Below are 27520 nucleotides of genomic sequence, written 5' to 3'. Positions count from 1 at the left end.
TAGCCTTTATCTGCAAGTCCTCTTTAGCTGAAAGCTGATGAAGCAAAGGGAAATTGCTGTTTGTGTTGGTGCCAGTTAATCATGCTAGCCCAGCAGCATTTACATTCACACCACTGCAAGAAACACATAGTTAATTGGAGAACTGGCCGTATTTTACAGCTGACGAAGGTTAGCATTGCAGCAAGGCTGACTAATGGGAACTTACCTGACTCTTAGCCTGCATGTCTTGTAGCAGGTTAGTACCCAGTGCACTACCTGCCAGTTTTTTATTTGACTGATTCTGGTAAGATTGCTCTTTAGATTGGTATGGTTTTGAGGTGGGTGGGGTAGACAGGGGGTGATGGCTAGGTGACTTGTATTACAGAGTAGTTTAGTGAAGGAAGGTGCTGTAAAGAAGCGTTTTGGTTTGCTTTTTTTTTTTGGTTTGTTTATAAGAACTGCATCTAACACAAAGTCACAATTATATATGCATTTTTCTGTAAGTTTTGTAATATGGAAAACAAAAGAAAATGTTTAGAAACAGCAGAATAACAATGGTAGAGAAAATAACTATTTATTCTTTTCATAGGGGCCACCAACAGATGCTCCTGCGGTCGATACAGCAGAACAGGTTTATATCTCTTCCCTTGCACTGCTGAAAGTAAGTGTTCTGTGTGTACTGCATCTGTGTATAGTGCTGGAGAATAGAGCATCTGGCACCTATCCAAAGTTTATGACTCGTGCTGGTCAGACAAATTTTTAAAATAAATTGCTACTATTTGGAACGCTTAGAGTAAGAAACTTATTTTAATTACTCTTCTGGTTTTGGCTTCATTTTTACCATTTTATAGTTCCTTACAGTTTCCAAAGTGCTGCAAGTTGCAAATTATCTATAGATCGACAAAGGCTGAAAGAACTATTCCAAGTCAAACTTGAACCTCAAACATACAGTGTCATTTGGTCTTAATTCCAGATGTTGAAGCATGGTCGTGCTGGTGTCCCAATGGAAGTTATGGGTCTGATGCTCGGGGAATTTGTTGATGATTACACTGTGAGAGTGATCGATGTTTTTGCAATGCCACAGTCGGGAACGGTGAGTTCTTTGCACCTAGACCTTGATAATTTTGTGTGCTTGTTTGTTTTTTTTTCCTCATGGTAAACATTATTTAAAAGATTTTCCTGCTTTACCTCATTTATGCAATCTTAAGGTATAACCTACTAGGTATAATTCAAACATCTCTAATGGATTTAAGGGTTTCAGTGAAAAAAAAAAGTTAAAAAGATTTTTTGTTTTATTTTGTTAGCAAACACTAGTATGTAAGTGTGTATATCAATATATGGAGATGTTATGTTTTTACGTAAGTATATATTGGTAAAACATCACTTACAAGACTTACATAAATTGATAACTTTCAAGAACTCATTTACTGTGAGCCAGGGCAAGGTTTCAAAATGTAAAAAAATTTGATGAGTGTATCATGCCCTTAATTGTCATGGTGCTATAGATATACTTCAAACTTGCTCTCTTTGACAGATCTTAACGGTGGCATGTCTCTTAAATGATATTTTTGTGATGTGAAAAAAAAGTGTGTATTTTAATTTTGACTAAGAATATTCATGTTATGAAGAGATATTTCAAAGAGATGATGAGCCAATGGGTATAATTGGAATTTATGATGCTTTTTTTGTGCAGCTTGAATGGAATATTGTTCTCAAAATCAGCGCAGATCCCTTTCTAGCTCAGAGCTGCACATCAATGAAATAATTTAATTCTTTTGTCCTGAGTTTATTTTGTGCATGTGCATAGTAGAAGTAGAATCTGCAAAAAGCCAGTATGTGATACTTATCTTGGATAAAACTTGTAGAGCTGAACTTGTGAGAAACAACAGACCAGAGTTTGCAGAACAAAAAGAGGAGGAAAAGATGAATTCCTATGCCTATTTAATCGTATTTAGTCATAGTAAAGCTAGCTTAAATAGCAATTCAGAAACTTCTTTCGGCATTTTAAAAATCATATTGAAATACATTTATAAAAATTGTATTATACATTTAAAGGTGTTCTGTCAAGTAGTTCTAAAATAGTTGGGTTGCCCTTTTAAACAGAGCTTAATTTTTGTTTGTGGGAAGTAAGAAGTTAAAAAATAATATTGCTTTATGTACAACTACTACGGTTTTTGTCTGTTCTCATCAGGGTGTCAGTGTGGAGGCAGTTGATCCTGTATTTCAAGCAAAAATGTTGGATATGCTGAAACAGACGGGAAGGTAAGTCACCCTAAAGAGGGCCGACAGTAACAAGTACTCCCTGTATGTTGTTTAGAAGAAGCAGCTGGCTTTCCGCAGAACTAGTGATCTAGGGGCTATTAATAAAGCTTAAAAAGAAAAAATTGGCCCAGAAATCAGGTGAGTAGCATAGCATTTAATTCAGTCCACCTCACGCATTTCATTTGTCAGGAGATTGTCACATTAAACTTGCAGCTTTGATCATTGCACAGAAAAATTGGAATGCTGCTCTATTTAGTATAGGCAGTTACTAGACAGTACCTGCTTAAAAGATTCATTCTTTGGTTTCTTTTAATTATAAAAAAATTACAAATTTGTAGCTTATTTATGAGCAATTTTAATGAAAAGAAAGGGAAAATAATTTTGTAAAAGATCCTAGTATTTTAAAAAAAAATTATTTCACTCCTACCTCTCAACAGTTGTCATCTGCTTGCTCAAATTCTTTTACTGTGGGAAAAACTTCAAAATTAATGTTAGCAAAAGGCTCAGCAGCTGAACAGAATAGTGCAAATTGCTTTTTGACTGAGTTCCTAGTTCTGCTGCTGGTTTAATTGATATTTAATCCTTTCCCACTGTTGGTTCCCGTTGTCCATATCTGAAATGGACTTTCTGCCATGAAAATTCAACCCTCGACGCCAAAGGAGTTAAAGAGTAGATATTTACTCAAGTGCTGAAAGGGTAAAAACTGGTTCAGGGAAGGTGTGGTAACAGGGTGAAAAACTGAAAGCATGATCTACCACTGCTAATGTGCATCCCTTAATGATAGCCCTCTTTTGTCGCATTTATTCATGTCCATGTTTTCACCATACTATGGTGAGCAATTTAAATATTTCTGATGGTGTTTTTTTCACAGCTCATCCTAATTTATGCCCTGATACATTACTATTTCTTCTTGCGTTACGTGTTTTTATTTTTAACATAAAATCTCAATGTCCTCTTTGTTTCAGACCTGAGATGGTAGTTGGTTGGTATCACAGTCACCCTGGCTTTGGCTGTTGGTTGTCTGGTGTAGATATCAATACTCAGCAGAGCTTTGAAGCCTTATCAGAAAGAGCTGTTGCAGTGGTGGTGGATCCCATTCAGAGTGTAAAAGGAAAGGTATAGTAGGCTTCCTTTTTTTTTTTTTTTTTTTTTTTTTAGGTACTTCGTAAGATTTATTGTAGAAGCACTGTAAATATCTGTAAGTTCTTCATTTCTGGAGGCCCATTCTGCATTAAAAAATAAATTTTAAAATTCTCATCGGAAACAAAAAGATCATTTTTAGTTTATTCTGCATCTTGCATCAGTAGTCCTTAAACAGGCTGGAAGTCTTTGATATTATCAGTACACTTAACCAATCATAATCCTCCCTTAATATTCTGCTATTCAGGTGTCACTCAACATGTTGGCAACTAATAATCCAAGTATACATTGTTTCAGATATTACATTTTAGCCACAAAATCTAAGATCAATTACTAACAGATTGGAATAGGTTCAGCCCCTTAACGTGGGTACTAACTGAGAAGGCATTGATTTATAGGCGTTGCATATGATGGCTTTTAGTATCATTTCTATTCCAAATGTTTTGGGCAATAAAACTTTACAGAAGACTTGGTATTAAGCGTTTGAGTTTGAGAAGGGTGCAGATAAATGATTAAGTATGTTAAATGATTATGAAAGGAGATTAACTTGCAAAGCATATTGGGTTATAGTTGTCCTTTGTTGAAATCTCTTTTGTTCTTGTTTAGTTCTCTTTTTATTTCTTTCTAGCCCCATATGCCATTTTCCTATTTCCTGCCTCATGACAGCAGGGAGCAGCTCTATTATCACCTTCACAGAGCTGTCTGCAAATGTGAGAGGCAATTCGATTTTGCTCAACCACAGGGAGAGTGGATTAGAAAAACTACAGAACGTACAGAAATTGGCTAGGTGGTTTACTGCTTTAAAATACTGCTGAGGTGTTTTGTTTGAGCATGCACTCCCATTGTATTGTAGAATAATTATTGAAATGCGTCATGGTATATATGGATGATATTAATGTAAATTTATAAATATTTAAAAAGTAAGTGTTCATCTTCTGTAAAGCTGTTGTATCCTATATCCTGTTAGACAGATCATAATAAAGCAACCAAGCAATTCCACAAAGGGTTCCCTTAATTTCATAATAGAATATTCTGAAGCCACAGTTGTGTTTTCAGTTGTTGTTTTTTTTTTTAAATTCTGATTTTATAGCAAGTTTGTTTATGTGCCAGGCAATTGAAAAATTAATAGGTTCTGATTGTTAGGCAGCTATTAGACATCTGAATCAATTTTGCTCTCTTTTAAATTGCATAAAGAGTAGAAGAAAATCTAGGTAGTTTTTTTTGGGGGGGGGAAATGATGCAGTAGAATATTTCATTACTCCTGGCTTATTTTTTCTAGAACTTTCTCTTTTTGCTATTTCATTTTTTCCCACTCCAATAGAAATGTTGAAATAGGATTCTTTTTATTTTGTCAAAATACAATTTTGTAGGCTATACTAGTAATTAACAGAGACTTCACTAGCAATTAAATCTGTTAAGGAGAAAAGCCTCCCAGTAAATTACACTACTGTTATACCATGCTTGCTCACTAAGTGCCTTTTTAAAAAAAATAAAAATAATATTTTTTTTGCGGCTGTTGTTTGACACAGATGTCATCTTTGAGGGTCTTTGTTCTCTTCAAGAAAATAATCTTTGGCATATTTATTTTGAATGTGAATAAATTTTTGTCCATCTAAACATTTGTCAATTACAGCTCTTCTTATGGCATTGCTGCCAGTACTTGAGATCACTGGAAGTCTTGTAATGTTTGTTTTTCATACATGTCTAGCTGCTACAGTCAGATTAAATTACATTCTCAAGTTTCACATTAAAAAAAAGTTTACATCTGTCATGTTTCTGGCAAGTGCATTCTTAAAAGCTTAGAAATAGAAAGAATCCCCCGAATTCTGAATTCCACTTCTAATTAAGTTATTGTCTTTGGGGATGAGATTGGGCTATGGAATGTGTGTGACTGTTATGATCCTGGTTGGCAAGATCACTTGTATTAAAAGGTATTTTGATTTTAGATGAACTGAGAACAGACGTATTAGAGCTCAGGGGGATTTCTTAGGTGAGCTTTGACTGCTTCATGTGCATGGCTGCCTTAGTATGGTGTCCAGTGCCTCTTCCTATGTTAGACAGCTCAAGATAAGCCTGTTTCAGGGAGCTTGCTTTTTCTCAGCACCAGCAAAAGAACTACTTGTAGAGGTAATTTTGCTGATGTAATGGCCACTGTACTGGTGGGCTTCTGCTTGTGTATGTAGTAATGTGCGTCCAAGATCATTATGCATTATACCTTTTTACTAGCATAACTGTCTGGCAAAAAATTGTAGTGAACATGTGGCATAGAAGATTTTAATGTGGTGTGTTTAGACTGAGATTAGATGTATTTAACAACAAAGTCCAAAATAACACATTAGCTAATTTTAAACCTGCCTCAGGGTGGGTCTGTGCCCATACAAATTGCTGTGGCTTATAGGCGGTGAAGCAGTCATGGTTGTGCTAGTGAAGAACAACTGGGGCAGAGGTTATTTTCTTGTGTCAGGAAGTTGAAATGAATCCTGATGAGGAGGCTTAGGTTCACCTGGGCTAGCTAAAGCATTAAAAAGCACTTTGCCCTGTCACTGGTAGTAAGCAAAAACTTGTTAACTTCTTTGTTAGCTGGCCTCATCTGGATACACATGTTCCAAACACCTAATTGAATGGGGAAGTATAATTGCGATTTAAAGATAAGAACACATATAATTCTCATCAGTTTAAAAAAATAATAATGTCTTCTTAAAGTCAATGAGGAAAAATAAAAAGCCATATAAAATCCTTATTTAAAATAAAACTCTCATATAGATCTGTGGATTAAATGCCAACTGCTTTAACGACCATTTTAGGACTGGGATATTATAAATATAGTAGGGCACATGAAGGACAAGTAATTCTAAATACTGATCTTATTACTTTACATACATATTCTTGCACATGCAGTATGCTTTCTCATGACTCTGTACCGTATATAGCGATTTTTAGGCTCATAATGTTCTGGCTGCCTGTAAAACAAACGCCCAACAGATCAGTGAATTTTAACTGAAGGTTAATGTTATCAGAACCCAGAGAGAAAAGGTTTTGTTTTGGCTTTTCTGTGAATGAAGTCAAAGTAAACATGCTGAAATATGGCCAGTGGAGCAACCTGGCTAGTTGTTGCTTCATCTTGTAAGTTTATTACTTAGTAATAAACCTTTCTTTTACCCCCTCCAGTTTTCCAGTCTGTGCAATGGGAGTTGTAATATATATTTAGACTAGTCCACTGAAGCAGTAATTTCATTAAAGATCTGGAATAAAGCTAAATATTGACATTTCATATTTATTTCCAACATATATTTTGAAATGGCTGCACAGAGAGCTGTATACCTTTGCCAAATGTTAAAAATAAAATTTTTTTTGGACCTTAACTTAGCAGCTGTTCCCCACCTCTTAAGGAAAATATAACTGCACTAAACCCATTGTAACATAGTATCTTTAACTTCACAAGCCTTAACTTGCTGTGTTGCACTCGTATATATTAAATCAAGGAAAAAGTGCTGTTTTCCTTTTTGACTTGTTCTAAACTTTACATTTTTATTATAATAAATTCACCATTTAAAATGGTGTTTCTGAGGCAGTTCATTGGTTTCCCTTGATTAATAATTGGATATATATAATAAGGATCAGTAAAATATCCAAAATTGTCAGAAGTCCATTTTGTACATCTTAGAAGTTTGTTGGTGCCTGTGGTGTTTAGTAGGATATGTAGCAAAATCTCTTATTCATTCACACAGCAAAATTTCATGTTGTTATATCATAATTCTTCCTAGCATGGCACTGTCAGAAGTATTTGTAGGAAGATCTGTTGGTTTATGACAAAAATCTTTTTTTTTCATTGTTTGCTGAGAAAAAGACTTGTCTTTGCAATAACTTTTTATAAATTCTACTTCGCATGTTAATCACTTCCTGACAGATAAAAACAAATACGATACGCATCCTAATCTTGTGCTTAAACCATATCCCGCCACCATCATGAAGGAGGTTTTTGCTATGGTATTGTATCCTTATCTTAATCTGATTCAAAGAGTACAAGGAGGAAAAAAACATGTTCATTCGAGTAGCCGGGTAAGTCAAAAAAATTCCAGTTGTAAATGGCCTTAGGAGATCGCCTAGTTCAACTGTGTGCAGAGCACAGCGTCAGCATTGGGTTCAGACCAGCTTGCTTAGGGTTTTGTCCACTTGAGTCTTGAGATGCAACAACCTCATGGGCATTCCTGTTCCAGTACTTTATTATTCTTGCCGGTTGGTTGACGGTTAGTTTTTTCCTCTTGTGTACAGTCAGCAGCTCCCCATTTCATTTAATTACTCCTGCCACATACATCATTGAAGAACTTTGTTCTGTGGTCCAAGTAACCTTTTCTGGAATTGGAGGGTTTGATACTTCAAAGAGTAGCCAGAATGAGGACTTGTAGTCTAAAATCATTTTGTTCAAGCAGTTTCTTTTCAGTGGAAGTCGTAAATTGCTTTCTTGTGTTCGATTTATGAAATCTTTAGAATTTTATTCTAAAAGAAGTAACAAATGTGGTGAACTTTATCGTTTGTTCTTTTACTCATTTTTAAAGTGTGGGGAAAAAAATCTTAATCATGTTCTTAGAAGTCCCAAAGAGAAGCAGTTATACCAGATGTCCTCAAACTTTTTAAACAGGGGGCCGGCACACAGATGAAGTGGCAGGCAGTCATCTGCGGCTGCTCGGTTCCCCCCCACAACCCCCGGAGGGGGGTTCTGTAAATACCGGGGGATGGACTGAGGACCCTGGGGGGCCGTATCCGGCCCGTGGGCCGTAGTTTGAGGACCCCTGAGTTATACTGTATGTTTGGGGGTGGGTGGGGTGGGGTAAATACTATTTGTCCTAAAATAGCTATTATCTGGAGACAGAGAGAGAGAAAGATGCTGGTATTATCCTCCTTGTACAAATAGAGAGCTGAGCTGAGTTGCTGCTGAAGTTATATAGCAGAGTTGTGTCTGTCCAAAGCCAAGGTCATCCTGAGCAAGGTGAAAGTCTCAAAGTCCTTTTGAGCTGTTAACAAAGAAAAATAGTTATTTTTAAATGTTCACATTTCTATTTAGAATGATAAAGCATTCTACACCTGTCATTAAAGTGTGGTGGCTCAAATACTATACTTTGTAATTTTGTAGTATTCCAGCATGTTTTTAATTCTTATTTTGCTAATGAGATTTTGTCCATTTTTCGTAATGGACAAAATGTATGTAGGCATAGGACAATATGATACTGCAAAATTAATGGATCATATAGTTGAACAGAGCTTTGTTTTTCATTTGCTGGATGACCTGTTCTGGTGACCTCTTCCATAAAACACTCCTCTTCCTCTTTTTTTTTTGCCTGCTGGTACTTCTAAATCTTGGTGACAACCTGTGTGTAATTAGATATTTATATGAGTAATATGGTTTTGTTAATACCTGATTTCAGGTTTTAACTCTTCAGAGAAATAGATGGCATTTTGTTGAGTGCTGATCATGAGAATAGTGATTTGCAAATAGTTTTGATCTCATCTGCTGCTTCTGCATTCTAATTTAGATTAAATTTTCTATACATACACTGAGTCTAGTGACTTACGTGGAGAAAGACAGCTGAACTCCTTTTCTGAGACAGTTTTTGTATTGCAAATCTTTCCAACTTATCAAGACAAATGTGGATGTGGATGGGTTTATGACTTGGTAATTACGTGATAGTTTAAAAGAGTGAAGCCAAAAGCAGACAGAGATTTAACAGTTACCCTTCTGAATGTTGGAATTACCATCTAGCCTAAAAAATTTTCTTGAGCTGAACATAAGTCTTACACTAGTTTTCTGAAAGATTGCATGTTTTCAGACCTCCACTCTTTTATCAGAGTGGTATTATTTTTCCTTTGAAGCTGTCCTTTTTGCTTGTTTGTTTGAATCAACCACAGGATTTAGGAGATGGTGACTGTTTTTTTAAGAAGGCAGAAAAAAAGCAATCCTTTTAAATGAGATGTGTGGAGACGCTACTGTAATGCCTGAAATTTGAAATCTAAATTAGCCCCATTAAGAATTAAGTTTGTGAGAACTTTAAGTAGATTGGAGCTATCTAACAAGATGTTCTTTATATACCCAGCTCCCCCTCCCTGCTTCATGTATTTGTCTTAATAACCTTTACCTTAATAAATCTTCTCTAGATACAAGTGAATTCAACTGTCGTTAGGGTACAGCTTGAAAGTATTAATTAAAAACAACTAAACAAAACAGTAAATTGGCTATATTGTCACTGCTGCTTTGGAGACATGTGTTTTCATTGTGAATTGTTATGAAGATAATATTTTACAAGAAAATATGGTTTAAAACATGTGATACCTACAATTTTATGTCAGGATCTTTTATACCAGGAACAACTTTCATTGTTAGAACTGGCCGTGCTAACACTTTTCTATTGTAATGGGAAAAATTCTAAAATACAGAAGATAACTTCACAATGTGTAATTCTGTTTGAAATTCAAGGGTACATTTGTGTACATTTTGTATAATGTCTGGTACATTCCGATGCTCTTACAGTACTGTGGTATTTCTTAACATTGACTGAACAGAGCGTTTGGTGCAGTAACCTGCATGTCAAAGACGAAAAACACCCTAATTTGATCTGGGCAAGAACTGAGTTTTGATAGAAGCCTGATTTGGAGAATAAGAAAGTAGATGTGTTTGTGGTGGGCTTGATTACTCTTGATTCAATAAAGATTGATGTACTTTTTCCTGAAGAATCCTATTTGTAAGAGATTATTGCATCTGCACTACCGTGTAGGTTACTCTGTGTTTTTAGTTCAGGATGTGTTTTTCTAAACCTAGACATAAACTACAGTTTATTGAACTGTTCTATTATTGCCAGTATATCACTGTTTTGTTTAAAACCCAGCATTTTTTAGAGTAGTTGCATATATTCAGAATAACATAATTTGTGTATTTTACTTTTTTTTTAAATGGGATGACAAATCTGTTAATGCTGGCTTCTCAAATTTGTTATGCAACGTCTTTTGAACTTGTGCTGATTTAAGTGATGTATGTTTATGTACTAAACCATTTACATAGGTTACTTCAGTTCATGCCCTTCCCTTAAATAACAAAAGTTCCAAAAAGACTTTTTGTTGAAAAGTATTAAATGTTTAATTTCCTTTTTTCCATGGTAGATGTAGAATAGTCCATTTATCTTCATTAAGGCATATAGCTTTAAAACTTGTGGGTTTGCTATTTGGGAGTTATGGATGCATGCCCTCACTTGTCAAAATAAATGTATTATGCTGTAGTTCTCTCCCCTCCCAGTATGGATATTCAAGTTGTACTGTGGATTTGACCGCAAGTAAGCAATTCTCTAAGGATAGAGAAGGAAAATGCACATACTCCTAGGAATATATTTTCTAGAGCTAAAATTGACATTTTATAAATAATTTCCATGTTGCAAACTTCAAACTCACAATCACGGCAATTCAGTGATATGCATTTGGCATGAGTCAGTTTCAGTTCTTAGTGCTTTTCATTGGAAATGGCATAAAAAGTAAAATTTCTTTGAATTTTTTATGTTGTGGGCTTGCAGGGGACAGAAGATGTTCTTCACTTGTAGTTGTCTAACCGTGCATGGCAGCATAAATAACGAAATGGTCATAAACCTGAGCTGCACTTCTCGGGTCACATGTTCCATTTCATTTTTAAAGCATCTAGAAACAAACTAAGCAGTTGATAACAGGTCAGTTGCAGGTGATAAAAGAGATTTTAGATGGGACATTACTTCTTTTTCCACACCTGGCATAACCACATTATATCCTTCACAGAGTTGTCTTTAAGCACTGGTATGTTTGTTCATAAACATATGGCATAAACAATACATCACTATTTGAATTCCAAGGACACAATACATTTTTAAAGATAGTTACCGTATGCCATAGATTCTTCACTGGAAAAAATATTGATGTTATAAATGTTTTTAATTTAAACAAAAAAGGCTGAGTTATTTCTAACTGAAGTTTACCATTAAGATATAGTGGGTTTTGCAAAACAGAACTGTTTCTTTCAGTATTGCTTATAGATTTAATATTGGAAGGATTTAAGAATAAAGTGTGTAAAGTATCCTGGACATTCTCTTAATTTTTTTGTTGTTGTTTTTGTAAAAAATACCCACCGAGTTACAAAGATTGTTTTAGAAAAAGTGGTAATAGATACAATGGCATTCACACTCTCAGAAGAAGCTAAAATAAGTCTGGCTACTAAGGATCCTACATTTTCATCAAGCCATTATTTTTACTAACTATGCAGATTATGAAAGGCCCGATTTTTATGTAGTTAGCAATTGAGGAGTCCAGTGCTTCTCTCAGATTGTGAATTACTATGAATCATATTAATTATAGCTTTTCTCAAATGTATTAAGTACACTGAAGATAATTGTAAATTTTGTTTCTAGAGATACATTATGCAGGCTCAACTGTGGGTTGTTGACCCCAGGAAAATGCTTTAAAAATGCTGTATAGTTATTGTTTTTAAGATTATTATGCTTTTTGAAGCTAAGACAGATGTACAAAAAGATGCAGTTTTTATTTTGTATTGGCAGCTTCCAAATATTTAGTATCTATTTCCAAGAGCTGCAATTAGTAAAGCATCCATGGTACTGAAATCCACACATCCCACAAGCTAATTATATTTGCAAGGTCAGATTGAATACATATTTTCAGAAAAATAAAGGGTTATATAAATGTGTCTTCTACTTGGCTGTTATATCACAGTTTGTTGATCTGGAGTATAATGTGTACAATTCACAAATTTGTCTGATAACAGAAAGTGGTGTGTGATTGTGTTTATTTTACTAACCAGTATATTCACAGCAATCACTTCCAAATATCTCTCCAGTAAAGATGTGTTAATTACAAAACAGACAAGGTCTTCTATTATATTAAAGCTACTAACAAGAAGACAGCAGGAATCACACATGTAAATAGCATCATCAACCCCTATTTTAGTCCTCTGTTTTGATCTGTGAGTTGCGCATAGACCAAAGGTGCTATTAAAGACTCAGTATATGAAATAGGCAGCATTATATGAACAAAATTTATTCAACAAGAAAACAGACCTTTAACATGAATTTAACAAGCCTGAGAAATTATAAACTCTCATATGCTGCAGATTCATGCAGTGATAATAAACAAAAAAGGAAAGTAAGAGGTTTCCTTAAGCTAGCCAAACTGCTAATGGTTTTGTTATAAGCTGTCTGCTGTTGAAATGACCTCTGAGAAGTCTGAAGACACTTATACTGGGAAAAATTAAATGGTCAGAGTGGTTAAAGAGTTGCACTATGGAAGTGCAGTCAAAAAAAATATTCTGCCTTTGTATTTCTGGAAAATAGGCCAATGCATCGACTTCTGTTTTAACTTTTTTATGTCTTTACAGAAAGAGAATTTAGCAGGAAGCTTGGAAACTTAGTTTTTGCTAAACCAGTGCATACTGCATTAGGTAATTTAAGTACAATGAAAGCTTAAAATTCTGGGATGAGAAATACTGAATTCTTACAACAAAAATCTAAGTAACTGAGTGTGGGGTTTTGTGCTGCTTTTAATTAATCTTTAGAGGTTCTTTGTTCAAAATGCTGTGTCTAAAGTTTCTGTCATAGAATACGGGGTGACCATGTTGCTGTCATCTGATTGCATCATGCTGTACTTCAAAATACACAAACGTAGAGAGGAGACTTCAGCTTGTACACACCTCCAAGTGCTCACCAGGGCTTTTTATTGAATCTTACTGTGGCATAATTAACACCTACTTCACCCATTGCTCATTAGTACACTGGACATTAATGAGTCTATTTATTTTGATATAATCCTCTAAAGGAGGGACTGATTTGTGCTCGGTGTGAAAAAAGCAATTATATTTCATAGAAATGAATATGTAGGATTTATTGTTGTATTTATGTTTTTATTGCGTATTAGATCTAAATTTAGCCTCCAGGTTGTTGAGTATGTTAGTTTCTTTAAGATGGTTGCTATAGTGATGGCAGTAAATTCCTTTAATCTTAGTGTAGTTAAAGTATTTAGTTACCATTCGTCGTCACAGTGCAACTGAGATGAGAAATATGCACACGCATACTTTTTGTACCTCTCTGAGATTGTAGAAATTGCAATTTTATTCCTTTTAAAAGCATAATATTTGTGAACTTAGTATTTCATACCACTTTCTATTAGATTGGTATTTGTTCTATTTAGGAATTACTTGCATTTCATTCCTTCAGGAGAACAGATAGAGAAGACATTCCTTTCCTGCACAGGTAGTACCTGAAACGTAAAGAAAATTACTTCTGGTCAGAATTAAGATGGTAGAGTAATACTCAGTATCACTCAGAAATATTTTAGCAGCTAGTTCTCAAATTTTAATGTGAAATTTATCCAAACATAACCTTGAGAATACCAACTGAAATGTTGAATTTATTATCAAAACCAAGTTTAATTGTTTTTTTATTGTGGGTTTTCTTCTTATTTTACATTACTCAAGTCCCAAAACAAATACATGCTGGACTGCCATTTGGTTTTGGATAAGCTCAACATTGTATAGCAAAGTTCTGACTTAAACTTGAATCTAGAAGCATGGCTGTTCGTTATAAAGCAGCTCCTTGTGATTATAGTTACTGCCAAGTTCATGTTTCTTGCTCCTCCGGATAAATTTTTACTTGCTTGGGATTTTTTTTCTCCTTACCTAGCTAGTATCTGGAGAGCCTGTGCTGTCTAATTCTTTTGCTTTGCTTGACTTTTTAATTTATACTGCCTGTTTGTTATGGTCAGGCATTTCCAGGTGTTCATAAATCAGAGCATCTGGTTAAAATGGAATGCAGAGAGATACATAAAAAAACTTGTCACAAGTGTTTTGAGATGGGGAGAAATCTGATAGTGATAAAAAAGGAAAAAAATACAGTAATTTTGTATGTTACCACAAAGAATGTATGGATATATACAAACTATTCCTGATCTTTTTCAGAATTAAGGTTTTTTACATGCAGTTCCTTTTTTTATAGCATTAGTATCAGATGGCATGTTTCTGCATATTAAGTCTGAATTGTGTTTTGTTCCTATTATTGTTCAGAAAAAATTGTCACTGTTAACTAACTCACTTTGAGTCACAACCTAGCATTTTTAATAAAGAAGTGGGGTTTTTAACATTTTCTGCATGCAGTTTTAAGACATGACTTATGTACATGGGTCTGGCCAGTCAACCGAGAGTCCAGGTAATGGCCCGTAGTGGCACAGAGTCACTCAACACGGCTGAAATAGTTGGGTCTCAATAGTAAATACAACAGGTGATAAGTTACTAGGCTTTTTCAGTTTACACTTGGCTCATTTTTTTTTTTGTTATAAGTACTTTCCAGTTAATTTTATGTCCACAGGAATGACCACTATGTTCATATTGTACTCCTTAGAAATTGCATATATATTTAATTATTTGTGTAAATGGAGAGGAAAATGCTAGAACGAGGTGGGAGACTGGGATGTTGCTTTCTCTTCAGCCTTTCTGTGACAGTTGTTGATTCCTTGGTTGTTCAACATAAAAGATTTGGTTCGGATCTGATTCCTCAAAATACCAAATAAGCCATATAAATGCATTTGTTGTTGTGCAATCCGTAGTGTGGAGAGGAAGAGAATAAAAATGACTAGAAAAGCCGTTAAAAGGACATTTAAACCATTTAGTTTAATAAAATAGAATAACTTCAAACATATGCAGACAAGCTGCCTGCAAAGTATGCCTGGCTCTGCTTCTGTGGATGCACGGGCTGTATGTCCACTGGTCCAAGTAAAAGACTGGGGCCTAAACGAGAAATCTTGTCTTGCAGTTATGACTCTGTAATGGTGAGTACCCAGTAAGAGTGAGTTTGAGTGTGGTGTTGGTATGTTCTTGGTTCTGCTTCACCTCATATAGGTGTTGGATGGCGGGGGGGGGGACGACGGGGACAGGACGACACAGGTTTGTATGAGGTTGTGAAATCTTATTTCCAAACATTTTCATAGAGAAATTTAGCACAGGAAAGACTAAAAATCAGTGACTCTTTTACTTTATTTGCAATGAAATAGCACTGAATACTACCTACCGTGTACCTTTAAATCATAAATGACCTTGGTTTTCTTCTACTCTATTTTTTACTCTTGAGCATGACACTGACAAGGACTTTTTAATCCATCAGACAGTTTATAGACCCTTTCGTAGTCACAAGAAGCAAAAAGCATCTGACTAGAAGGGAATACATGGGGCAAGTTCCTTGCTGGCTATAATTTTGTTGTCATTTCAAGTATTGTGGTAGTATAATTGATGTGACAGGACTGGGCTTTAGTCTTGGTCCCTTAGCTTGTGCTCACTTTCAGTTTTAGTCTCTCTCTGTCATTCATTTTGATGGGATAAGATTTAGGTGACAAACATATGCATACCTTTGAAGCTGAGAGTAAGCGTACATAAAAAATGTTATATGATGATATCATGTATATAAAACTTAGAGCTCCGTGGAAAAGGTAATAATTGGTGTCACCTTACAATACAAGGTAGTGTAGTGTGCTGATAGCATAGCCAGCAGGAGGCTTTTTTTTATTAATATTATAATTAAATGATTTTCTGGATAAAGGCCAAAACCAGATGAGACTTGATTGTGCCTTGTCCGCTGTTGCTTGGTGGTATTAGTTGCATTTTCTAAAAAGAATTGACTTGACATCTTGTTTTTACAGGTTGTTATTGATGCCTTCAGATTGATCAATGCTAATATGATGGTCTTGGGACACGAACCAAGACAAACAACTTCAAATCTGGGTCACTTAAACAAGCCATCTATCCAGGTAAACCCAGTGTTGATAGTCCTGTAAATGGCAAGGTTTTGCAATCCCCAATTGCAATTTTGGGAAAGGTACCTAAACACAGTAAGCTACAAATTATTGTTCTCTCTGTAGCATGCTTCTGTATGCATTTATAATTGATGTGATTCATCAATGAGTTAGATATGTGAAGGGTTTAAAACTGAGCCCTAAATTAGCTACCTAAGTGTGGATGCATGTATAATATATACCGCAAAGGTTAAAGTACAGATTTATGGAAATACAAACTTAAAGTGACAATTGATGGCATAGTATGTGATGCAAGATAGGTACTGTTATCAGTACTGCAATTAAAAAAATGCTGCTTATTAACATATCTCCTTTCCTAAAGATAAATTGTTTTGAAGCAAATTATGGAAAAAGTTCCATCTTTATTAATAATCTTGACTTTCTACTATATGCTTATGTGAGTTCTTGCTTAATATGTAATCTAGATTTAACCTTGTATTCTGTCTCAAATAACTGATCTCTGATTTTTATATAATGCTGTAATTTGCTGAATAAAATGGTGGAGTAGGAAAGTCGATGGATAAATGTTTCATTGGCTTCAACTGTAATGTTTCTTTTGAGTATGTTGTCTTATATTTCTGTGCAAGCATTTGTGAAACAAAGGGTTCGGTTTGATCTCTGAAGCTGACTTGTGCTAGTAAAGCAAAAATGTTGGTCTTTGATGAAGCAAACCTTTATTTTGAGAAACAGCTTCTGTCCTGAAACAAGTATCCTCTGGAGTAATTAGTGCTTTTATCTGTGTCATTCTTCTGCCTCAATGTTTTTTCCTTTTTTCTCTCCAGAAAACTTTTTTCCCTTACTATGTATTCTAAAAGGCATGTGTACTTGAAACTGTGAAGCCTGATTCCTGCTCTTTTGATCCATTTCTTGAACAATAAAAGTAGTATTTTCTAGATAAACATCCAAGAAAAAGACTGTATGCTAGTCATAGTAGAACTGAAATAAGGGCTAAACTTGTGCTGTAAGAGAGCTGTCCTTTGCAAGTCACTGGATCACCCTACCCCTATCTTTCAAAAGATCAGTTGTTTTTTATTACTAATGCATTGAAACCCTTTACTAGTGATAAAAATGCTAGCCAAAGAAATCTGGCAGTTAAAGAGGGTCTGCTTCAGGAGGTTGTTGTGGTTTACTTTTGATTTTTTGAATCAGTAAAAACTGGAGGCTGTAATGAGGGAGTATGAAATAAGCAGCTAATACTCTTGATTGGATATATAGGCAAGCCAATACTTGCATGTTTCAGGGCTTTTCTAACAGAGCTTTTCTGGACTGTTTGTAATGACCTCCCTTGTAAACCTCTGTAGTATTGTTCAACTTCATTATTTTAAGATCACGGTCTACAGCATGGCATGTTTTGGCCATGGGAGGTTTGGGTTTCTGATGTTAGAGTGGGTATTTTTTGTTTGTGTTAGTTTTTTGCAAGCTGGCAGTGAGTTGTTGCAAATGTCGCTGTTAAGCTAAAAATCATAGTTTAAAATTATGCTCTGTTCTTAAAACTGAAAGGGCTCTTGCAGCATTGTTTTGCTTTTATTCTAAGCTTGTGAATAAAATTCTGACCCAGTTGAGGCCAGCAACAAACTTAATAATTGGTTTCAGCTGGGCTAGAAGCAGGACTTTAAGATATTCCTTAAAATCTCAGGAATAATAGTAGTATGTGGCTTGACTTCATTCCTTTTTTGGTGATTTTTCTTGCGTTCCCTTATCAACAGCTTTTTTTTATTTGCTCTTTGTGCATCCAATTTGTAAAGCTTGTGGGAACAAAATGCACAGAGAACAAGTTTTGCTTTTAAATTGTTTTATGGGTTTCAATTTAACCTGTTGCAGTGGCTAAATTGCAATTACTGTTCAGGTTTGAAGTGAAATGGTTGTTTACCTTTTAGATTTGTCTGCTCTTTTAAAGAGTGGCTTTGGAAGGGGAAAGGAAAGAGAGAGGATAGTGGGGGAAGGCAAAGATATTTGTCAAATTTTAGGAGCTTTAGAAAACTCCCTAAATATCTGCAACTTTAAACACAAACCCCACAACCTGATCTGCAGTCATTTTGAGTGGGGTAAGAAAATGGCAGTGGAAGCTACTTATTGCTAATAGTTTCAACCATAAATTACTTTATTGATGGTAAAACCTGTGTTCTACAATTTTAATTACAATGTGGCACAATTAATGGTTATCTTGAATGACTGGTTCTTGTAAATGTAACCATTCAAGTAGGTTTTTATTTTTGTGTATATTTGCAGAAAAAATCTGTTTGAAATGTATATATGAGAACATTTTCAGCTTTCATACAGATAATTTTGGAATTAAGTTGTATAAGATACAAATACACATTCATTCTGTGTAGCTTTAAAGAATATATTTAAACATGAATAGGTGGAATGATTAAAACAGGAAATATTTACAAGCAATTCTGCATATTTTATTTATGATTTATCATATCTCATTTCCAAATGTATACATCATATGTAAACTTTTACTTGAAAAATAGACAATTTTAGTTGTGATGAGAATTTATCATAGAATTTTTCTTAACCCCACACACCCCTCAAATATTAATCCAGCTCTCCTTTAAGTCATAAATGTAAACCAAAAAATAATGTGATGCACATGAGCAAAAGAGAAGATGCATGCATATAGATGTCAACCTAATCTCAGTCGATCAGATTGTGACATAGAAGTTTAAGGACAAATTTGCAAAGGGCGCAATTATAATGAGAAATACTTTTTTTTTTTTCCATTTAAACTTAAAAAAGAAAATTAGCTTAATATCCAAGGTTGCTTTGATGCACATAGTCTAACCAGTATCTGACATGTTTAATCGCTGCTTCAGCTGCTGTCTGTATTGTACCTTAGAGAATGAACTTGGGAATGGCAGCAGTGGTTGTAAATAAATAAATAGCCAACACTGGTTTTTTTTATAACTTAAAAAGCCTTATATTTTAATAGAAGTGGTAAGCAAATCTATTGAGAGAGGAAAGATTTGAGAGAAATATGTTTGTGCATATGTATCGGTCAAATGTTTGCAGGCAGTTACCACTTTTTCCCATGAAAGTTGTGACTGTGTGAGAACATCTGTGGTTTAGAAATAGAAAGTATAACTGTCAGTTAATGAACACTGAAAGAGAAACAGCAACAGGTGTATTTAATTGATACTTACTTACAGTCTCTGTGTGTTTGTTTCTTTGTGTTTTTCTTTTGTTTAAGTAATGTTTTAAGATGGCTGTATTTAAATGAACTCTTCTTTTCTAATATTTCTTCGTTTCAGTGGTGGGTAATTTTTATGCAAAATTTTTCCTGAATTTTACAGGCACTAATTCATGGGCTAAACAGACATTACTACTCCATTACCATCAACTACAGGAAGAATGAACTAGAACAAAAGGTAATTGTTTTAGCTTTTGTTCAGAGGGAAAAAACCACTATACGAACTATGTAAGATTTGTGAGAATATTCTCATTTTAACTGCTGATAATGTCGGTAGTTGTTGTAACTCTCCTGGAGTAGACAGATTCTCTTCCAGAAAGTACTTAGATGTGTACTCATGATGGTGAAACCTTCCAAACCGACATTCTAATATTGAGATGAATAGTTTGACAACATTTTTGTCCACATGTTTTATGCAAAGTCCTCATGCTGTTCTCTGCACTTAGCAGGTTTGTGCAAAGTTTCAAGTTTTCAGTGATAAAGCTGAAAGACATACACCTAGACTAGATTTTCTCAAGATGGAATTCCTGAGGCTAGAAGACCACATTTTCCAAAACGGAATTGTATAACCAAGGAATTTCAAGTTTTTATCAGCTATATCACTTTGACAGAAGGTTCTTCCAGTTGGTATGAATGGAGCTCCCCAGGACTTCACTGAATATCAGTGTCCTGCATTTACAGAAAAAATCCTGTTTCCGTTACTGACAACAAATATTGTCAGTTTCTTTGGTATCAGACTTCCTCAGTTACAAGTGAATTCTAGCTTGACAGTCTCAACCAGGAAAAACAAACAGAAGAAAAAGACTTATTTATCACCTACAGAAGTTAATTCTTGAAAAGCCATAGTCTGTCAGTTTACCTCTGTATGTTCATGGCCTTGTTAGGATTATAAATTGATCTCAGAGTTGAAGTTTATGATGAAATGGTAATTTTGACTTCTAGAGGGCTAGAAGAAGCAATTAAAAAGAACAGTTTTGAATAATGGAAGAATGTACATGCAAATCAGGGAATTGAAAAGAATTTGTGAAATGCATAACCCTTTTTAGGATGATACCAGACTTTCAAGGCTTCACTGTTACTGAGAAAAGTAACTAATTCAGCATAAACCACCTCTCTCAGGACATGTCTGTGAAGCCTCCAGAGGTTATTGTTCCCATTCAAATATAACAGTGTGGTCAATGTAGTCTTTTCAGAAGGTCCAAGTACGTATTTTCTTCAACTGTTTTACATATGTATGTTACTGCCTTTGCAAGTAGGAGAATAATCTTGACCAATTTAAGGAAACTTTCATCTGTGAGGCAGCAGCTATCTCCACACATCTTTCATAAGGCAGGTTCATATGTATCTCAAAGCCCCTTCGTGGTGGTGGTGATCTGTTATCTCCATCTGTACTAACAACAGTATGTGCTTCATGTATTAGATGAGGAGCCCATCACACCAAACTGTAATTTTACAATCCAGATAGCCTAGCTAAAATGTCCATATGCAGTTTGCCTACAACTCCTTCTGTCAGTAACTAAGATCTTGTTAATACAAATTATGACACAAACTTTCAACTCGGTTCGTGTGTTCCAAAGCCAGGTTTCTTTGGAAGCTGGGCATGGGATGAAATGGGCACTTTTCCTCAGGTGATAGCAATTCTGGGTTCTCAAAGATGTCTGTAGTGAATGTTTGCAAATTGAAGGCAAGCTCAAACTGTTTGCTGAAAGGGCCCTCAAGTGTGCAGAAAATCCACAAATTATACTTTCTCTATTCATGAAAATCAGGAAATTGTCTTCATAGCTGTTCCTTCACTCTTTCAAAAATTGCATCAGAGTGTCAAGTAAGAACACTTCAGATATTTCTAATACTCCCCACATTTATCACCATCAAAACTCTGCATCACACTATCACGTTGTTTTTAGGGCTGTTTGCTTTGTACAAGGACAACCACACAAGTCATGCTTTGGTTGCTTTTGAAGTTCACTTCATCGCAACTGCGGCAGCTGCTTGCATACAGTTTAGGGTAGTCAGTGAAGCCTAAGTAACTACTTCATACATTAAATCCAAGCATTAAAATATTTTTCAGCTTCTTCAGAGACCAGAAGTTTCAACCATTCCTTACTTGACAACTAAAATATTCACCTTTCTGTTAGCTCTCTTTACAGTGCAATTGTGCATTCTTAACCCACCCAAAAAGAAAAAATTACAGAAGAAAAATCTAAATATTCCTGTCAAAGTAAACATGACCCTGATTTACATGCCTCATTTTCATATTTAGGGTTCAAGAAGTTTGATCTTTAAAAAGTTATGCAAAGTCTGTGGTCTGCTTTAGCAAAATAGTCAATTATTGTATTTTCTGTATTTAAGCATCATTAAGATCAATATTTTTTTATTACATTCTTGCTATTCTATATTGTTTTTCTGTCAAAGATAGCTTCATAGTATTATGAATATATTGTACAATAAATGCTCTAAAGAGGTTTTGTTTTGCAGATGTTGCTAAATTTGCATAAGAAGAGTTGGATGGAAGGTTTGACACTGCAGGACTACAGTGAACATTGCAAACTCAATGAAACAGTAGTGAAGGAGATGTTAGAATTAGCTAAGAATTATAACAAGGTATTTATATTCCGTAATGATATGTAGCTGTGTTTATAAAGTGAAGAAATCCATTACTTAATTTCAGAAGTAAGAAGTTAATTATCACAAGCTTTATTCAGGATGGCTTGTAAAGGCCTAGACTATAAGAACAGAACAATTGTTGCAGGAACTCTTTTGGACCTGGGTGGTTATTTGATTTGTATAATCTGTTTTCAGCAAAGAGTTTCTTGGAATTTGGTTAAATTAGACACAAGTGTGGCTCTGATGGCCTTGTGGAGACTCAACTATATATCATTTCTATGTAAAGTTCCCTGTTAGTCTTCAGGCTTTGCCACATGACTTTTACCTTGGTCTGGCAAAGCATTGAATTAGTTGTTTTGCTTTGAAATGCAAGTAATCACATCAATTTTGTATTTTTACTTAGTGAAGAGAATAGAAGATTCCTGTAGATCAAAATACGTAGTTAATTGTATTATTCATTCCTTCAGTTAAGGACTACTTAACCAGTATAGTAGAAAAAACGTTATTTACCTGTATTATTCCAGTAGCTAGATAATATTTGGAATGCATTCTAGAGCCCAATTCAGTGATCTTTTAAGATAAATTATTATCGGTGTTGTAAGAAAGAAGAATCAAAGTTATTTGTACAGTTTTAATACTGGCACTTAAACTTAGAAATATATTTTATAAATACTAGATCTCAACAGGCATTGTGAGTAGTATGTATGTCAGTCATTACTTGATGAGTGCTATTTTTTTAACTTCTTAAAGTCCTTAAAAACAAAATTCAGTATTGCATTCTCTAGTTAAGTTAGCGGATTTACTTTATAAAACACTGTGTTTGAAGGCAACAGAAGATTATTAAAATGTATTAATATAAGTGACTTTAAACAGTATAAAAATTTGAGATGAAATCTCCAGCAGTTGAAACAGTGTAGGTAATGTTATTTTTGGTTCTGCTTTACTAGTTCAGCTGTCTTCAACTATCTTTATTGATACCACTAAATTAAGATTTTTGCTTAAAACCAGTTTTGTGAATATAAGAAAATAAAACCATTCATGAGTATTTGCCTTGATCTTCTGCACGAACACTTAGTAATTAAAACCACGTCGGCTGAAAAGCTGAAGTACCTTTCCTTTTGACTTTCTGAAATGTGTTGCTGTTTGATTTTTTTTTTTTTATAAAGAGAATTTTATTTTGAGAATCTTGTGGCTTGGGGAAAAAGTAAATGAAATCTGAAACACTGACCTTTTCTGTGTTTCTTTCACAGGCTGTTGAAGAAGAAGATAAGATGACACCTGAACAGCTGGCAATAAAAAATGTTGGCAAGCAGGTGAGGTGTGATGAATTAGAGTGAGGTGGAATTATATGCTTCGTTCATTCTAAATATTAATTTTTTTACATGTGCGTAGGTGATTTTAGTTCTATCTGCAAGAGATTCTCAACACTTCAATAGTGAATTTATTTTTGTTGAAGATTGTTGTGTAAGGAACAAGGCTTTTGACTATAGGTAATCAGCAGAATATCTGCAAGTCGTGTTACACATATGTTTGTATTACATGCTGAAGAGCAGTGATAAGATTTCGTAGTTTTCCCTTTTTCAGGTTCTTTTGTTTGTTTGTTTGGGTGTTGTTGTTGTTTTTAACTGCTTTCAAGAAGAGGCATAAAGATATCCAAGGCTGTGTCAGAGAGGCCAAAACTGTGGAGAGTTTTAAAGAACATTAATACTTGAAAAAAGGTAGGAGTGTTCTTTATACAATGGCTAAAGAGCCAGCTCACCCCTATCCTCAGTTTATGAACACACTGGCAATGCTTACCCCCCAATACACACGTATGCAAGTAAGCTGCATTGCTTTGTATTGCTGTTGAAGGAAAACAGTTTAGGACCATCGCTGAAACTGAAAACATCCACTCCTTTGCAATGTTCAGGATATGATGTCTTTATTGAAGATTCCACAAAAAACTATTTCTGTGTTTGATCTGAACATAAAGGTTGAGGAAATGTGCTTTGGTGAGTGAGAAGAGAGCAAAGCAAGTTTGTAAGAGGTTGTGCTCAAATTCAAGAAGGGCAATGGGAACAAGAAATAGCTTTAAAAATGTCCAGTGTGTCCTTAAGGAACCAGTATTTACTGTATGGCTAGTAGCAGTAGAAGAATTCAAAGGATTCTGGATTGCTTTTATGTGTCAGTTTCTAGCAGCTATGTCACAACACATCTGCACTATTGTTCAGTCACTCGGGTGTTTCTGTAGCATTCAGAACAATGGACTTTATGCACACCTACACATACATAAATATATATATGAAATAAAATGTCTAAGTAGGGTTGTATTTTAAGGGTTATTGATGTCATCTCAAACAGAACTTGAGCTTTACTAGTTGTTTAAATCATTACGTATACATAAAAAAAATCTACTTTGATACAGTTCTTAAAGAAAAAAACAAACCTATTTTTCCTGATAAAAATATTAAGTTTCCTTTAAAATTACAAAATGGTTCAGTTAATTTCCATGTGGATTTTGCATGCAACTTACATTAAAAGCTTTGTAAACAAACAGCTGCTTAGCTTACAACAGGGATGTTACATTATTAGTTTGCATAATTTGCTAGGAACAGACGAGGATATTGGAGAACTATATGATCTTTGAAAATGAGTTCTTTAAGGACAGCTCACAGATTTTCTATTACAATTTTAGGTAAATTTAGATGGGTTCATTAGATCTTGACTAATTCTTTTTTTAAGAAGTTAAAGTTCCCAGACATTGTTGTCTTCCTTATTTTTATTTCTTTACACACAAGGCTGCTATAATAATACTACAGTAAAGTTTAGAGGTGTTTTTTAAATGTGCCTGGTAATTTTGCAGTATTTGGAGTTTAACTAGTTAATCTCAATTCTGAAACTGAAGAAGTGCATGAGTATGGTTTTCAACCAGAAATAATCTTACCGTTCTATGCAAATGCTCATATTAATTGAGTAATAGTGTGTGGGGATGTGTATTTTCAGAACACTGCTCAGGCTGAACACTGAGTTTTTCAGAACATTCGAACACAGCATTGTGCATTTTTTTTCTTTTCATTTTTTTAATGGGTATAACTATGCTAATTTTCTTGCAGTCAACACAACTATTCAAAGACGTTTAGATTATGCTTGAGTCTTTACAGGATTAGAACACACATTTGTACAAAGCTCTGAAAACAAATTGAAATGTACCAAAACCAAGATTAAAATATTGGCCTTAGTGAGATGTATAGTAAATTCCACATATTGTGTGTTGTCCTTAAAACTCACAGCTGTCATGGTTACTGTTCAGATGCTGGACAGAAATTTACTTCCTAAACCTATCCTTAACTTAACTGAGTGATAAATACAATAAAAATAAAAAGCATAAAATCTTATTCATGAAAATTCTCTCATTTGCTAGGTCTTGCTAGAATGGAAAATTTAGGAGCATTACTGGCCTGTGTTCCTTAACTCGTAGTCATCTTAAATAGATCAGAAGTAAATTAAATCCTTCAGAGAGGTGTTTCAGGTGTTTCTCTCATGGCATCCTTTGTATTTCAGGACCCTAAACGTCATTTAGAAGAGCATGTGGATGTGCTGATGACCTCAAACATTGTCCAGTGTTTAGCTGCTATGTTGGATACAGTTGTATTTAAATAACCAATTTACTGTTTGTGATGCTTTCTGTGTATATTTGTTTATTGTTTCTAATACTCACAATACAGAGACTGTTGAGGCTATATTTGATTAAACAGAGACATCTGACTTCATTTGCAGTGTAAGTGCAGCACTATAACACCTTTCAGTCTCTAATTGTGCAGTTGCTTCAGTTTCTTTATGTCAGGGTCTTTACAGATTCCAAAGCATTCAAGAACACAAGGTGGGCAAAAATGTATTACACTGTCATTTAATATTTGGGGGAAAAATCAGTAGTACATATATATTTTGATTGTTGCAACATAATAAAAATACATTTACAAACATGTCTTAAGTTCTGGAAGGTCTTTTTTGAGAAAGGACGGTGGGAATTAACAGTGCAGGAAGAGTGCTGGTAAAGGTTTATTTCTAGCCACTGTAAAACTACTGAGATATTAATTGCTAGGGCAGCGAAAACTAATGAAATATGGCTCCCATTGGTTATCAGATACTCTCACTGAGATTAAAAATGAAAAATAAAAAAAGAAGAAATTGTAGTAGCGCTGAGTTCTGAGGATGCACAAAAAACAAAACGCTGAAAATTCCTCTGCCAGCTCTCTTTCAATACTATTCAGACCCTAATATCCACAGAAGACAATTGACCTTAAGAAAATGAATTCAGTTATGCTGATAACTGAATCACACAACTCACACAAGTGGTGTCATAAATAGCACTATTCTGAGAATAAGCGTTAAAGTGACAGAGGCTGTTCTAGGTTATATGAACCCTCCCTCCTGCGAAGGAGAACGTACACGAGATGTCCATATATATAAATACATGGAAAGAGTCCCAACTGGAATATGACGTTTAAAACTGTTTCCACTGACTAGAGAGGGAAACACTCACAGGAGGGCAAGGGGGGTTGGCTGCTTGGTTTTAAGCAGGCAAAACCAAATAACTGGGTTTGGGGAGTGACTGGGTTTTGAGCAGGGGGCTGGTTGCGATTTTTTGTTTGATTGGTTTTTAAGTATTGGATGGTACTTAGGCTGATTTGATTCTTTTGTCTGGGCAGAAATGTTCTCATTCTGTGTCACAATATTTTGTTTACTGTTTTTTATTTTTTTAAATGGCAACAATTGTGGCTGGCAAATATTTTAAACTAGACACCATCTTTTTTTGCTGAAGATTATTTTTTAGATTTATTTTATTTCTTACTTGCTTAGTGAAGAAATAGCCCATAAAATTGTCTTATTTTCCACTTTGTGCCCAGTAATTTTCTGTTTACTTATTCATTACCATTCAAAGGTTTTTCTTTTGTTGGGAATTCTTATTTAGGCTTTTTAATTTACTATTTTAGAATAACTCTTTTTCAAAGTATATTTAGCAAGCACTTACTTCAGAGGGAAGCATGCAGATTTTTGCAGCTGCCCTCCTTATGGCCTTCCCTCTGCCCCCACAGTAGGCAGTAGAATATCATACTGGGAAAATGGAGACATACCAAACCACATTTGCCTGCGCATAGTTAAATGGAAGTGCTTTCTGGCAATTGGCACTGAAAACCTGTGTGTGGTTGAGGAAGGCTGCATTCGGGCCTCCCTCGCTGGTGTCCGTGTGCACCCCCAGGTGAGATGGGGCAGGAGCGGAGAGGGGAACCTGCCCTGGGGCTCGTCTGCCAGCAGGGCTCTGCATCCCTGCCGCTATCTACTCCCACACACACACGTGGAACACCACGAGGGAGGCATAGTTTGGCAGGTCGTGGGTAACATGGCATTGCAGAACAGGAGAGAAGCTATTGCAATGCTGCAGTGTATACATGCCTGAAAGGCCGGGATAAACAGGGAGACAAACCAGTGAGTCCTGCATATTCTAAATCA

At 35.0% G+C, this 27520-nt stretch overlaps 1 protein-coding gene and 1 long non-coding RNA gene across 3 annotated transcripts in view; both read left to right on the top strand.

Annotated features, from left to right (window-relative positions):
• The window catches only part of PSMD14 (proteasome 26S subunit, non-ATPase 14), a 48200-nt gene extending 22206 nt beyond the window's left edge, over nt 1–25994 (top strand). For both annotated transcript variants that reach the window (XM_080399126.1, XM_080399127.1), the window contains 9 exons: nt 569–640; nt 953–1072; nt 2171–2241; nt 3207–3357; nt 16081–16188; nt 19530–19604; nt 21902–22027; nt 23281–23343; nt 25571–25994. In XM_080399126.1, the coding sequence (XP_080255252.1) occupies nt 569–640; nt 953–1072; nt 2171–2241; nt 3207–3357; nt 16081–16188; nt 19530–19604; nt 21902–22027; nt 23281–23343; nt 25571–25669 (885 nt within the window). In that variant the 3' untranslated portion in view covers nt 25670–25994. The remainder of the gene's footprint in view (nt 1–568; nt 641–952; nt 1073–2170; nt 2242–3206; nt 3358–16080; nt 16189–19529; nt 19605–21901; nt 22028–23280; nt 23344–25570) is intronic.
• LOC308068459 lies at nt 23350–24303 on the top strand. The gene is made up of 2 exons (XR_013929970.1): nt 23350–23520; nt 23615–24303. It is a non-coding gene; the product is annotated as an uncharacterized lncRNA (long non-coding RNA).
• Nucleotides 25995–27520: the final 1526 nt, after the last annotated feature.

The sequence above is a fragment of the Falco punctatus genome (genome assembly GCF_963210335.1).
Source record: "Falco punctatus genome assembly, chromosome: 8".
Taxonomy (NCBI): domain Eukaryota; kingdom Metazoa; phylum Chordata; class Aves; order Falconiformes; family Falconidae; genus Falco; species Falco punctatus.
The sequence above is the reverse complement of the archived record's forward strand: the minus strand, read 5'-3'. Positions and strand labels throughout refer to the sequence as shown.